At 44.6% G+C, this 14,957-nt stretch overlaps 1 protein-coding gene across 3 annotated transcripts in view; it reads right to left on the bottom strand.

Annotated features, from left to right (window-relative positions):
* The window catches only part of ARAP2 (ArfGAP with RhoGAP domain, ankyrin repeat and PH domain 2), a 598,685-nt gene that overhangs the window by 239,485 nt on the left and 344,243 nt on the right, over window positions 1-14,957 (bottom strand). For all 3 annotated transcript variants that reach the window (XM_069744626.1, XM_069744628.1, XM_069744627.1), the window contains exon 16: window positions 5,693-5,837. In XM_069744626.1, the coding sequence (XP_069600727.1) occupies window positions 5,693-5,837 (145 nt within the window). The remainder of the gene's footprint in view (window positions 1-5,692; window positions 5,838-14,957) is intronic.

Genomic DNA, 14,957 nt, shown 5'->3' with positions numbered 1-14,957 from the left:
ATGCACAAAACAATAAAAACTAAAAAATTTTGAAGGAGGTTGCATGGTATTAGGCTACAAAGCAGACGTCCAGCTACAGGTACTCTATTGAACTCAACTCACCAATCTCATTGGTTGTCATGGTGCAAAGCAAGCTGGCAATGGAGGCTGGACTGGAGGTCTATCTTCTTAATGATTAGTCCCACTTTTTTCTTTGGAGACAATGTTGGCAAGGTGACAGGTTTTTGTATTGTTCATGTTACTATGAGCAGCCTGCATAGCCTAAACATGCAACCCTGGGCATTGTCTTTGGAGTTGATTTCGATTGAGCACATCTGTGATGTCATTGGTCAATAATTGCAAAGGGTGAATTTGGATAGTTTGTGGTATCTAGTGCATTCATCATGGCAGAACTTTCCTCAGTAAACCATTAATAGTTTCATAACATGCCAAGATGTTTAATTGTAGAAATCTCTTGCCATTTATACTAGATAGTGAAAACACAAAATGTTTAACATTTTTGTTTCTAGTTTTACATCATTTTCATATTATTAAAATGTCAGCAGATCCTCTGATTTTCATATTCCCAAGACTTTTTCTTCTTAGTGACACAGTTTCATTTTTGAGGACGGTAATTCATTTAGCTCTATTAAAATTATTTTTCCAGCAATATAAATACATGCTATGGCTATGATTATGTACAATGAGTTATGAAAAAATTTTGAAATGATTCAAAGCTTTACATATTTAAGTTTTTCAAATTGCATTGATGAATCAGGCCCAAAAGTTTAATTTAATCAATTTAGTTTTTCACATTATTTGTCATTTACATTGTGATTGAGAAGGTTTCAAAAGTCCTGCCTTTTTGCAGAATGGCACTTTCAGTCATTTCCCTTGACTCAAACTGCAGCTTGAAGATTATCCCTGCAGTCATTATTCCACAGTGTCATTTTAATTACCAGTCATAAAAGGAAATATTAGTAGCCAGAGTGTTAGTAATAAATGATAAGTAACATTTATGAAGCTTCTTCGCCATAGATCTTTACGGTATATGAATAGACATCTCATAAACCACTGTTCCCTAGAGGTTAAATCAAAAGATTGGACTTGTTATAGTCTGGGCAACTTTTTTTCACTTTTTTGTTTACGCACTCCGATTTCATATAAAATTCACAGTTTGAGTATGGACGACAATTATTAAACATCAGCTGTGGGTCTCCAGACCAGAATGCAACAGTCTTATAGGCATTTTTTGGTGCTGTGGAGCTCAGGTTATGAAAAACCAGGAATACTTGGATAAGAATAACAAAATTATTTGCTTTCCCTTCAGAGAAGGTGTATCTGAAAATTTTCTGAAAATGCAACTGTCTTTGTGGAGCAAACAAGAATATCAAAAGGTATAAAGTGAAGATCAAAATTTGTGAGGGTTTTCACAAACTTTGCCTCTACGGTGGTTTTAGATATTTCAGTCACATATTTATATGGTTAATGAAGTATAATCATAAGTTTTATAACTTTTATTGACAAATACATCAAGTTTATGCAAAAATTTTCTATAGTGTTGGCCCTTATTTTACAAGAATTCTACAATTCGCCCTAGTGTGCTACAAATCAGCATGCGGACTTAATCCTTACAGAAGGCAACTATTTTTTACATAGTCAATGCTTGGAATTTCTCACAATTTCTGTGTTTTTGTTTCTTCAATCGCTTTTTTGTGAATTAAGCATAGTTTCACAATGGGATTGAATTTTGGGGAATTTCCTGGCCATTGACCTAAAATTTCAGTGATTTGTTTTGGTTTTGGTTTTCATCCATGGAGGTAGGCTGGCTCCTTCACAGCTTTCCTGAAGAAAACTGGTATCTAAACATCTTCTAAGACCACATTTTTATATTGATCCAGTAGCATTTTGGTGACGAACAATGTTTCTTTAGTATGATGGAGCAACATATAACAAGGCAAAAGGGATAACTTAGTGCTTTATGATCAAAACATTGACATGGCCAGGAATTTTCACAAATCTCAATCCCATTGAGAACCTGTGGTCAAATCTCAAAAGGCAGGTGGATAAAAGAAGAAACATTAATTAGGATAGAATGCATTGCCATCAGTAGTGATTTTGCCCAGAAGCTGATATCTAGCATGCCAAGGTAAATTTCTGAAGCCTTACAAAAAAGGATTAGCACTGAAAATATTGAGTTGTTACATAAACTTTGTGGATTAGTCAAAAAAGTTTAAAATATTATAAAATGTTTATAGTTGTACTTCAGTAAACATAGAAACATCTGATTAAAAGATCTAATACTCTGAAGCAGCAAATTTTGTGAAAAACAAAATTTTGGTCAGTTTCAAAACTATTGTCCATAATTGCACACTTTTAATATCTCATTGATACAGACACATTTACATAGACACAAGAAAAACTTGTACAGGTACGATAAGAAAAGTTCACAAATTGAAAAAAAATGTTAATTTTTATAAAAATATACTGAATTAGGCGGAAGTTTGTCTTTTGAAAAAAGGTTTGAATTTCCGTCCATTTCAATGTACAAATGACTTCCATCTCTTTCTTGATCTTAGTAATTCTGTCCAAAAGCTGACTTTACAGAGGCTTTTTTTAATTAATAATGGTCCAGATAATGATGATGTTACCACACTTGTTGACAATTACATACATCAAGATATCAGACCAGTTTCAAACACATTACCGGGACAATTATCTTGAAACTTTGTATTCCCTTGTAGCAGAGGAATGTCATTCCATTATCGATGTGAATGCTTTTCTGCCCAATGATGACAGAAGTATTCTAGGAGTGATATCTTTATTCTCCTAGAATACTTCTGTCATCATTGGGCAGAAAAGTATTCACATCGATTTTTCTGGCTAACACGGTACCACAATACAATTTGTTATTGTACATCATTCCATTATATCTAAACACATTGGGATTACCAATTTATCCTTTAATGAAGCTTTAAAAAGTAATAATAATATTGTGATCTGACAGGCAGACAAGGGAGGAGGGTTAGTAATACAAAACCGTGTTGATTATATGGCAGAAGCTTATAAAATCCTGTCAATACCAAATATTATATTGAAAGTCACAACAAACCCACTACTCAGTATGAACGTGAGTTACAAAAATTGATTAAAGATGCTTACAGATGTCAAATAGTCAATAAAAAATAAAAAAGATTTTGAATGGATTTTTCTCCAAATAAAGCACTATTTTATCATCTTCCAAAATTCCATAAAGACCAAAATAAAAACCCATGGTCATCCCAATATATCGGGAATTGGATCTTTGACTAGTTCCCTTTCACATTATATCGATTTTTTTCTTACTGGAGTTAGTAGCCAAACTACCATCATATTTGAGATATTCAACTCAGTTAATTATGGAGACTAGGAAAATTGTATGAATGAGAATGTTCTATCATCATATTAGATGTAATTGGCCATATATTACAATATCAATCATGAATTGGGTTTGGATGTCGTACATTATTACCTGAAAGAAAAGATAATTTACAGTATTAGCTGTGCTAATCAAGATGATGATCCTTGATTCAATCTTCATCTTGTCTTTCCCTTCCTGGTGGAGTTCATTCCTCAGCCACAGAGCAGCAGCAATGGTTATTGAGCTTGCACAGACGTTGTGCCTACACAGTCTGCTCAGGTAAGTAGACTACCTGGGTTTAATATATCGTTTTGTAAAGGTATCACCCTATGGTCTGGTGCGCTCTGTTTCGCTACAGTCTTTATCTGTAGATTACTACCTGCCATCTTATGGTAATTTAAAAAACGTACAAAGGCGATTCCTGTTAAATGGTTTAGAATTTATACTTAAGCGCAATTTATTCCCCTTTCAAGAAAAAATTGTTCTTGCAGCTACGCGGCACAGCGATGGGGACTCGGGTCGCCCCAAGTTTTGGAAATCTCTTTGTTGGACAATTTGAGTCCTATCACGTATTGTAACTGAGAATTATCAAAGCTGTATTTTATATTATCGATGTGAAATCTACAACCTCTTCATAACTTGGTGTGGTACGCCTTTAGAGTCTTCTCACTTTGTTGAGATAGTGAACAAAAATGAATGGGAAATATTTTTCATAGCAAATATTTCTGTGGATACGTTTTTTTAGATTTATAGATATCGCGTGAAAATAAGGCATTTATGATAAAAACATATATTGATGCAAATGAATACCTTGGCTTTAACAGTGCACATTTCATTAAATGGAAAGTAAATATTCCTCTGAGCCAATTTCATCATATAAAGGGAAATTGTACCTCAAAAGAGGATTATAGTAATCACTCAAAAGTACTACTCAAAAAGTTTCCTGAGAAAACATATCCAATAAAATTTTTAGAAACAGCATATAAAAAAAATCTAAGTCTAACTCAACATGAGTCTATTTCTTCTAATAAAAACCCATCTAAGAAAACCCAAAAATCTGAGACCAATAAGACTAATATAAATCAGATAAATAATCGATGGAAACTTAATTTTATTACTTCTTACAATAAGAAAAAAAAACTATTAAACTATTAGAAATGTTGTACAAAAATACTGGTATATTTTTTTTTTAAAAAAGATCCAATATTAAAAGAGTTAATCCTGGCTGAACCGAATATCATATTTCGTGGGGGCATTACAATAAAAAATATAATAATCACAAAGGGATTTAAAAAAAAAAACAAGAGGGCTCCAGGTGTTTTCAAATGCAGTGTCAAAAATCTCATTTCACAGATGAGATTTACGGTATTAAATAAAGACTGTTTTGTAATTCAGATTATAGCCCACACTGCCCAATATTTGAAAAATGCAATCACCCACGGAGATGAAGCATTAATATGGTTTATTTGTCAATGTGTTTCATGGTTTCTATATCTCTTAATCAGGACCAAACTTTAATAATAACGGATTTTTGGAACCTTGGGCAGCGCGGACTTTGAACTATCGCAATCCTCATTCATTGCATCGTATCTCCTTGGTGGTCTAGCTGCAGCCTTTATATGTTTCTATAGTTGTTGTGACTGTCAGAACCCTATCAGGTGAGCATACCAATAATATCTTATACCACTTGACTATCGGATAAAACCTTATTTGTGCTCTTTGTCTCTCCAGCTTTACCGTTTGTTTTTGTAGTTCAGATTATATCATTTATGCATGTAACTGTATCTGCGGTCTACATTATGCTTGTGGCACTACGCAAACTCTGCTGTCCCATATGATTGGACATAGACGTAATACAAAGAATGGTTTTCTAAAGTAAAGCCTCCCTCGACAAGTTATCAATCATACTGTAATAGTGATTTTGTTATGATCCAGGTTACACCTTTAGAACAAACAATTAGGCTAGATGCAGCCGTAACGCATAGTGGTTTATTTTTTTCCGAAAAAGTATTTTTTACATAACACTTTTGTTTTATCTGCACTTATCAAATCCATTTGCCTTTTTATCTTGATGCGAGTGTCTTTTATCTGGTTTGTTTCATTTAAATATTTCATGCTGTGTCCTGCCGCAGTAAGCTCTCTAGTCTTAGATATGTACACTGCCCTTCCCTGCTATTATTGCAGCAGTATTGTGACCCAACAGTTTGTCCTTTTTAGTCCCTTTTTCTTATTAATTTCAATTTAATTTATCCATATGGCATAGATATTTATCATTTCACAAAATGTTGCACCACACATGATTTATGTGCTTACCTTGCATTTAGAGTAAATTCCGTCGAGTGGACTTCCAAACATATAGCTTCACTTAAATCAACAAATCCCTCTGGGTCAGAATGGTTTTCATCTTCATAGTAGCTCAGGAGGCCATTGTCGATGGTACACCACAATTTTTTCATTTCTAAATAACAATAGAAAAAACATTTAATGCAACGTCCACAATAAAATATTAGAAATATGATATTGGTGAAAGCTTAATGTTTTCCAAAGTTGGGCATATATACAGTATGTACAGTATAAAATGTATCAACCTTTTGTCTAATGTGTATTGGGAACCAAGACAGTTTTCTGAGAGTAGAAATTGGTGGGAAAGGAGCCACTGCAGCAGAGGTGAACAGTTTACTGATCCAGGCTCCAAAAACAAAATCATTTTTGAGTTTTAGACTAATAAGTCCTGCTTCAGAAGTTCCAAAAATATGTATAATATCAATTAAATGTGAATGAATATAAATTATGAAGTCGAGAGAGTGATATCTATCGTCTCTTGTGTATCTGCAACTTATGACACATACACTACTTTTTGCAAGTATACAACTGGCTAAACACTCATTTTTAGCCTGGAAGTCATGCCCAAAGTGGCGTGGCCCATCTATAGATGTGGCTCTCGTGCAGCACTCGTTTCCATGGTAAGGCTACTAACAACTCATTTCATAAAATTCACAGCCTCTTTGTGCTGCATCATTACAAGTTAATCACAAAGAGTTTGCTTATTTTTACCTAGCTATTGAACCCGTTCTACGCCCGAGTGGCGAGCATTTATATTGGTATATGGTCTCCATCTTGGTATGTGCTGCTCCATCCTGCGTCCCCATTCTGTCATGTGCTGCTCCATCCTGCATCCCCCGTTCTCTCATGTGCTGCTCCCATCCTGCGCCCCCGTTCTGTCATGTGCTGCTCCCATCCTGCGCCCCCTTTCTGTCATGTGCTGCTCCCATCCTGCGCCCCCGTTCTGTCATGTGCTGCTCCCATCCTGCGCCCCCGTTCTGTCATGTGCTGCTCCCATCCTGCGCCTCCATTCTGTCATTTGCTGCTCCCATCCTGTCATGTGCTGCTCCCATCCTGCGCCCTCGTTCTGTCATGTGCTGCTCCCATCCTGCGCTCCCGCTGTCATGTGCTGCTCCCATCCTGCGCCCCCGTTCTGTCATGTGCTGCTCCCATCCTGCGCCCCTGTTCTGTCATGTGTTGCTCCCATCCTGCGCCCCCGTTCTGTCATGTGTTGCTCCCATCCTGCGCCCCCGTTCTGTCATTTGCTACTCCCATCCTGTCATGTGCTGCTCCCATCCTGCGCCCCCGTTCTGTCATGTGCTGCTGCCATCCTGCATCCCAGTTCTGTCATGTGCTGCTCCCATCCTGCGCCCCCATTCTGTCATGTGCTGCTCCCATCCTGCGGCACCGTTCTTTAATTTGCTGCTCCCATCCATATGCCCCATATGCTGCTCCATAAGATGCTCCATAGTATATGCCCCGTATCAGGTGGCGTAAGTAACAAATAGCTGTGGCATGAAGTGCCACAGCCTCATGCCACAGCAATTTGTTACTTGCGCCACCTGATTCCTTTCCACCGCCATTTTCTTGGTCCTCCTGCTGGCAGAATCGGCGCCTGCGCAGTCCGCGCTTTCCGGCGCCATTTTCTTGAAGACACACCTGCAGTGTGTCTTCAAGAAAATGGCGCCGGCAGTGTGTCTTCAAGAAAATGGCGCCGGAAAGCGCGGACTGCGCAGGCGCCGATTCCGGCAGCAGGACCAAGAAAATGACGGCGGAAAGGAATCAGGTGGCGTAAATAACAAGTTGCTGTGGCATGAAGTGCCACAGCTTCATGCCACAGCAATTTGTTACTTACGCCATTCCTTTCCACCCATTTTCTTCGTCCTCCTGCTGCCGGAAACGGCGCCTGCGCAGTCCGCGCTTTCCGGCACCATTTTCTTGAAGACACACCTGCAGTGGAGCCGGAGTGTCTTCAAGAAAATGGTGCCGGAAAGCGCGGACTGCGCAGGCGCCGATTCCGGCAGCAGGAATCGGCGCCTGCGCAGTCCGCGCTTTCCGGCGCCATTTTCTTGAAGACACACTCCGGCTCCTCTGCATTACCAAAAACCAAGCAATTTGCATCTAATTTCTTGTGCTTCGTTTGAAAGGTGCAGTGATTTGGAACACCCACAAATAACAATCACTTAGCCCCTTGCAGTAATAATCCCCCACATAACAGCAAATCAATCCTTTACTGACACATAATTATATCACTGTGATCACCTGTAGTATAAAAATTAATGCCATCCGCCCAGGTTATAACATGACCCCTACAAAAGTAATCAGCTGCCCCCTCTCCATGGCAATATAATCACAAACACCTTGTACTTATTAATTAGTTGTTAATCTGCAGTGCATCACTCCACAGCGCTCTATATCTAACCTTCATCTGCATCACTTTGCACATCAGTGCCTCTATACACAGCCTCCATCTGCATTACTTCACTCTACAACCCCTCCATATACCACCTCCATCTGCACTGCATGAGTCCTCAGCCTCTCAATGTAATGCAAACTCCTGCAGCACATTGCTCTACAGCCCTATATATACATCCCCCATCTGCAGTATATGAACACTCAGCCCTTCTATACATTCCTTCTGCAATACATTGCTCCTCAGCCTCTCTATGCACAGCCTCCTTCTGCAGTACATTGCTCCTCAGCCCCTCTATTCACAGCCTCCTTCTGCAATACATTGCTCCTCAGCCCATCTATTCACAGCCTCCTTCTGCAGTACATTGCTCCTCAGCCCCTCTATTCACAGCCTCCATATGCAGTACATTGCTTCTCAGCCTCTTTATGCACAGCCTCCTTCTGCAGTACATTGCTCCTCAGCCTCTCTATGCACAGCCTCCTTCTGCAGTACATTGCTCCTCAGCCTCTTTATGCACAGCCTCCTTCTGCAGTACATTGCTCCTCAGCCTCTCTATGCACAGCCTCCTTCTGCAGTACATTGCTCCTCAGCCTCTCTATGCACAGCCTCCATATGCAGTACATTGCTCCTCAGCCTCTCTATGCACAGCCTCCTTCTGCAGTACATTGCTCCTCAGCCTCTCTATGCACAGCCTCCTTCTGCAGTACATTGCTCCTCAGCCTCTCTATGCACAGCCTCCATATGCAGTACATTGCTACTCAGCCTCTCTATGCACAGCCTCCTTCTGCAGTACATTGCTCCTCAGCCCCTCTATTCACAGCCTCCTTCTGCAATACATTGCTCCTCAGCCTCTCTATGCACAGCCTCCATATGCAGTACATTGCTCCTCAGCCTCTCTATGCACAGCCTCCTTCTGCAGTACATTGCTCCTCAGCCCCTCTATTCACAGCCTCCTTCTGCAATACATTGCTCCTCAGCCCATCTATTCACAGCCTCCTTCTGCAGTACATTGCTCCTCAGCCCCTCTATTCACAGCCTCCATATGCAGTACATTGCTTCTCAGCCTCTTTATGCACAGCCTCCTTCTGCAGTACATTGCTCCTCAGCCTCTCTATGCACAGCCTCCTTCTGCAGTACATTGCTCCTCAGCCTCTTTATGCACAGCCTCCTTCTGCAGTACATTGCTCCTCAGCCTCTCTATGCACAGCCTCCTTCTGCAGTACATTGCTCCTCAGCCTCTCTATGCACAGCCTCCATATGCAGTACATTGCTCCTCAGCCTCTCTATGCACAGCCTCCTTCTGCAGTACATTGCTCCTCAGCCTCTCTATGCACAGCCTCCTTCTGCAGTACATTGCTCCTCAGCCTCTCTATGCACAGCCTCCATATGCAGTACATTGCTACTCAGCCTCTCTATGCACAGCCTCCTTCTGCAGTACATTGCTCCTCAGCCCCTCTATTCACAGCCTCCTTCTGCAATACATTGCTCCTCAGCCTCTCTATGCACAGCCTCCATATGCAGTACATTGCTCCTCAGCCTCTCTATGCACAGCCTCCTTCTGCAGTGCATTGCTCCTCAGCCTCTCTATGCACAGCCTCCTTCTGCAGTACATTGCTCCTCAGCCTCTCTATGCACAGCCTCCATATGCAGTACATTGCTACTCAGCCTCTCTATGCACAGCCTCCTTCTGCAGTACATTGCTCCTCAGCCCCTCTATTCACAGCCTCCTTCTGCAATACATTGCTCCTCAGCCTCTCTATGCACAGCCTCCATATGCAGTACATTGCTCCTCAGCCTCTCTATGCACAGCCTCCTTCTGCAGTACATTGCTCCTCAGCCTCTCTATGCACAGCCTCCTTCTGCAGTACATTGCTCCTCAGCCTCTCTATGCACAGCCTCCATATGCAGTACATTGCTACTCAGCCTCTCTATGCACAGCCTCCTTCTGCAGTACATTGCTCCTCAGCCCCTCTATTCACAGCCTCCTTCTGCAATACATTGCTCCTCAGCCTCTCTATGCACAGCCTCCATCTGCAGTACATTGCTCCTCAGCCTCTCTATGCACAGCCTCCATATGCAGTACATTGCTCCTCAGCCTCTCTATGCACAGCCTCCATCTGCAGTACATTGCTCCTCAGCCCCTCTACGCATAGCCTCCTTATGCAGTACCTTGCTCCTCAGCCTCTCTATGCACAGCCTCCATATGCAGTACCTTGCTCCTCAGCCTCTCTATGCACAGCCTCCATATGCAGTACCTTGCTCCTCAGCCTCTCTATGCACAGCCTCCTTATGCAGTACATTTCTCCTTAGCCTCTCTATGCACAGCCTCCATATGCAGTACCTTGCTCCTCAGCCTCTCTATGCACAGCCTCCATCTGCAGTACATTGCTCCTCAGCCTCTCTATGCACAGCCTCCATCTGCAGTACATTGCTCCTCAGCCTCTCTATGCACAGCCTCCATCTGCAGTACATTGCTCCTCAGCCCCTCTATGCACAGCCTCCATCTGCAGTACATTGCTTCTCAGCCCCTCTACGCATAGCCTCCTTATGCAGTACATTGCTCCTCAGCCTCTCTATGCACAGCCTCCATCTGCAGTACATTGCTCCTCAGCCTCTCTATGCACAGCCTCCATCTGCAGTACATTGCTCCTCAGCCTCTCTATGCACAGCCTCCTTATGCAGTACATTGCTTCTCAGCCTCTCTATGCACAGCCTCCATATGCAGTACCTTGCTCCTCAGCCTCTCTATGCACAGCCTCCTTATGCAGTACATTTCTCCTCAGCCTCTCTATGCACAGCCTCCATATGCAGTACCTTGCTCCTCAGCCTCTCTATGCACAGCCTCCATCTGCAGTACATTGCTCCTCAGCCTCTCTATGCACAGCCTCCATCTGCAGTACATTGCTCCTCAGCCTCTCTATGCACAGCCTCCATATGCAGTACCTTGCTCCTCAGCCTCTCTATGCACAGCCTCCATCTGCAGTACATTGCTCCTCAGCCTCTCTATGCACAGCCTCCATATGCAGTACATTGCTTCTCAGCCCCTCTACGCACAGCCTCCATCTGCAGTACATTGCTTCTCAGCCTCTCTATGCACAGCCTCCATCTGCAGTACATTGCTCCTCAGCCCCTCTATGCACAGCCTCCATATGCAGTACCTTGCTCCTCAGCCTCTCTATGCACAGCCTCCATATGCAGTACCTTGCTCCTCAGCCTCTCTATGCACAGCCTCCTTATGCAGTACATTTCTCCTCAGCCTCTCTATGCACAGCCTCCTTATGCAGTACATTGCTCCTCAGCCTCTCTATGCACAGCCTCCATCTGCAGTACATTGCTCCTCAGCCCCTCTATGCACAGCCTCCATCTGCAGTACATTGCTCCTCAGCCCCTCTATGCACAGCCTCCATATGCAGTACATTGCTCCTCAGCCTCTCTATGCACAGCCTCCATCTGCAGTACATTGCTTCTCAGCCCCTCTACGCATAGCCTCCTTATGCAGTACATTGCTCCTCAGCCTCTCTATGCACAGCCTCCATCTGCAGTACATTGCTTCTCAGCCTCTCTATGCACAGCCTCCATCTGCAGTACATTGCTCCTCAGCCTCTCTATGCACAGCCTCCTTATGCAGTACATTGCTCCTCAGCCTCTCTATGCACAGCCTCCATCTGCAGTACATTGCTTCTCAGCCCCTCTATGCACAGCCTCCATCTGCAGTACATTGCTCCTCAGCCCCTCTATGCACAGCCTCCATCTGCAATACATTGCTCCTCAGCCTCTCTATGCACAGCTTCCATCTGCAGTACATTGCTCCTCAGCCCCTCTACGCACAGCTTCCATCTGCAGTACATTGCTCCTCAGCCTCTCTATGCACAGCCTCCATCTGCAGTACATTGCTCCTCAGCCTCTCTATGCACAGCTTCCATCTGCAGTACATTGCTCCTCAGCCTCTCTATGCACAGCTTCCATCTGCAGTACATTGCTCCTCAGCCTCTCTATGCACAGCCTCCTTATGCAGTACATTGCTCCTCAGCCTCTCTATGCACAGCCTCCTTATGCAGTACATTGCTTCTCAGCCTCTCTATGCACAGCCTCCATATGCAGTACATTGCTCCTCAGCCTCTCTATGCACAGCCTCCATCTGCAGTACATTGCTCCTCAGCCTCTCTATGCACAGCCTCCATCTGCAGTACATTGCTCCTCAGCCTCTCTATGCACAGCCTCCATCTGCAGTACATTGCTCCTCAGCCTCTCTATGCACAGCCTCCTTCTGCAGTACATTTCTCCTCAGCCTCTCTATGCACAGCCTCCATATGCAGTACATTGCTCCTCAGCCTCTCTATGCACAGCCTCCATCTGCAGTACATTGCTCCTCAGCCTCTCTATGCACAGCCTCCATCTGCAGTACATTGCTCCTCAGCCTCTCTATGCACAGCCTCCTTCTGCAGTACATTTCTCCTCAGCCTCTCTATGCACAGCCTCCATATGCAGTACATTGCTCCTCAGCCTCTCTATGCACAGCCTCCATCTGCAGTACATTGCTCCTCAGCCTCTCTATGCACAGCCTCCATCTGCAGTACATTGCTCCTCAGCCTCTCTATGCACAGCCTCCATCTGCAGTACATTGCTCCTCAGCCTCTCTATGCACAGCCTCCTTATGCAGTACATTGCTTCTCAGCCTCTCTATGCACAGCCTCCTTATGCAGTACCTTGCTCCTCAGCCTCTCTATGCACAGCCTCCTTATGCAGTACATTTCTCCTCAGCCTCTCTATGCACAGCCTCCATATGCAGTACCTTGCTCCTCAGCCTCTCTATGCACAGCCTCCATCTGCAGTACATTGCTCCTCAGCCTCTCTATGCACAGCCTCCATCTGCAGTACATTGCTCCTCAGCCTCTCTATGCACAGCCTCCATCTGCAGTACATTGCTCCTCAGCCCCTCTATGCACAGCCTCCATCTGCAGTACATTGCTTCTCAGCCCCTCTACGCATAGCCTCCTTATGCAGTACATTGCTCCTCAGCCTCTCTATGCACAGCCTCCATATGCAGTACCTTGCTCCTCAGCCTCTCTATGCACAGCCTCCATATGCAGTACCTTGCTCCTCAGCCTCTCTATGCACAGCCTCCATCTGCAGTACATTGCTCCTCAGCCTCTCTATGCACAGCCTCCATCTGCAGTACATTGCTCCTCAGCCCCTCTATGCACAGCCTCCATCTGCAGTACATTGCTCCTCAGCCCCTCTATGCACAGCCTCCATATGCAGTACATTGCTTCTCAGCCCCTCTACGCATAGCCTCGTTATGCAGTACATTGCTTCTCAGCCTCTCTATGCACAGCCTCCATATGCAGTACATTGCTCCTCAGCCTCTCTATGCACAGCCTCCATCTGCAGTACATTGCTCCTCAGCCCCTCTATGCACAGCCTCCATCTGCAGTACATTGCTTCTCAGCCCCTCTACGCATAGCCTCCTTATGCAGTACATTGCTCCTCAGCCTCTCTATGCACAGCCTCCATATGCAGTACCTTGCTCCTCAGCCTCTCTATGCACAGCCTCCATATGCAGTACCTTGCTCCTCAGCCTCTCTATGCACAGCCTCCATCTGCAGTACATTGCTCCTCAGCCTCTCTATGCACAGCCTCCATCTGCAGTACATTGCTCCTCAGCCCCTCTATGCACAGCCTCCATCTGCAGTACATTGCTCCTCAGCCCCTCTATGCACAGCCTCCATATGCAGTACATTGCTTCTCAGCCCCTCTACGCATAGCCTCCTTATGCAGTACATTGCTCCTCAGCCTCTCTATGCACAGCCTCCATCTGCAGTACATTGCTCCTCAGCCTCTCTATGCACAGCCTCCATCTGCAGTACATTGCTCCTCAGCCCCTCTATGCACAGCCTCCATCTGCAGTACATTGCTCCTCAGCCTCTCTATGCACAGCCTCCATATGCAGTACATTGCTCCTCAGCCTCTCTATGCACAGCCTCCATCTGCAGTACATTGCTCCTCAGCCCCTCTATGCACAGCCTCCATCTGCAGTACATTGCTTCTCAGCCCCTCTACGCATAGCCTCCTTATGCAGTACATTGCTCCTCAGCCTCTCTATGCACAGCCTCCATATGCAGTACCTTGCTCCTCAGCCTCTCTATGCACAGCCTCCATATGCAGTACCTTGCTCCTCAGCCTCTCTATGCACAGTCTCCATCTGCAGTACATTGCTCCTCAGCCTCTCTATGCACAGCCTCCATCTGCAGTACATTGCTCCTCAGCCCCTCTATGCACAGCCTCCATCTGCAGTACATTGCTCCTCAGCCCCTCTATGCACAGCCTCCATATGCAGTACATTGCTTCTCAGCCCCTCTATGCACAGCCTCCATCTGCAGTACATTGCTCCTCAGCCCCTCTATGCACAGCCTCCTTATGCAGTACATTGCTCCTCAGCCTCTCTATGCACAGCCTCCATCTGCAGTACATTGCTCCTCAGCCTCTCTATGCACAGCCTCCATCTGCAGTACATTGCTCCTCAGCCCCTCTATGCACAGCCTCCATCTGCAGTACATTGCTTCTCAGCCCCTCTACGCATAGCCTCCTTATGCAGTACATTGCTCCTCAGCCTCTCTATGCACAGCCTCCATATGCAGTACCTTGCTCCTCAGCCTCTCTATGCACAGCCTCCATATGCAGTACCTTGCTCCTCAGCCTCTCTATGCACAGCCTCCATCTGCAGTACATTGCTCCTCAGCCTCTCTATGCACAGCCTCCATCTGCAGTACATTGCTCCTCAGCCCCTCTATGCACAGCCTCCATCTGCAGTACATTGCTCCTCAGCCCCTCTATGCACAGCCT

The sequence above is a fragment of the Ranitomeya imitator genome, chromosome 1 (assembly GCF_032444005.1).
Source record: "Ranitomeya imitator isolate aRanImi1 chromosome 1, aRanImi1.pri, whole genome shotgun sequence".
Classification (NCBI taxonomy): domain Eukaryota; kingdom Metazoa; phylum Chordata; class Amphibia; order Anura; family Dendrobatidae; genus Ranitomeya; species Ranitomeya imitator.
Note: the sequence above shows the minus strand (reverse complement) of the source record. Positions and strands in the feature narration are given on the sequence as shown.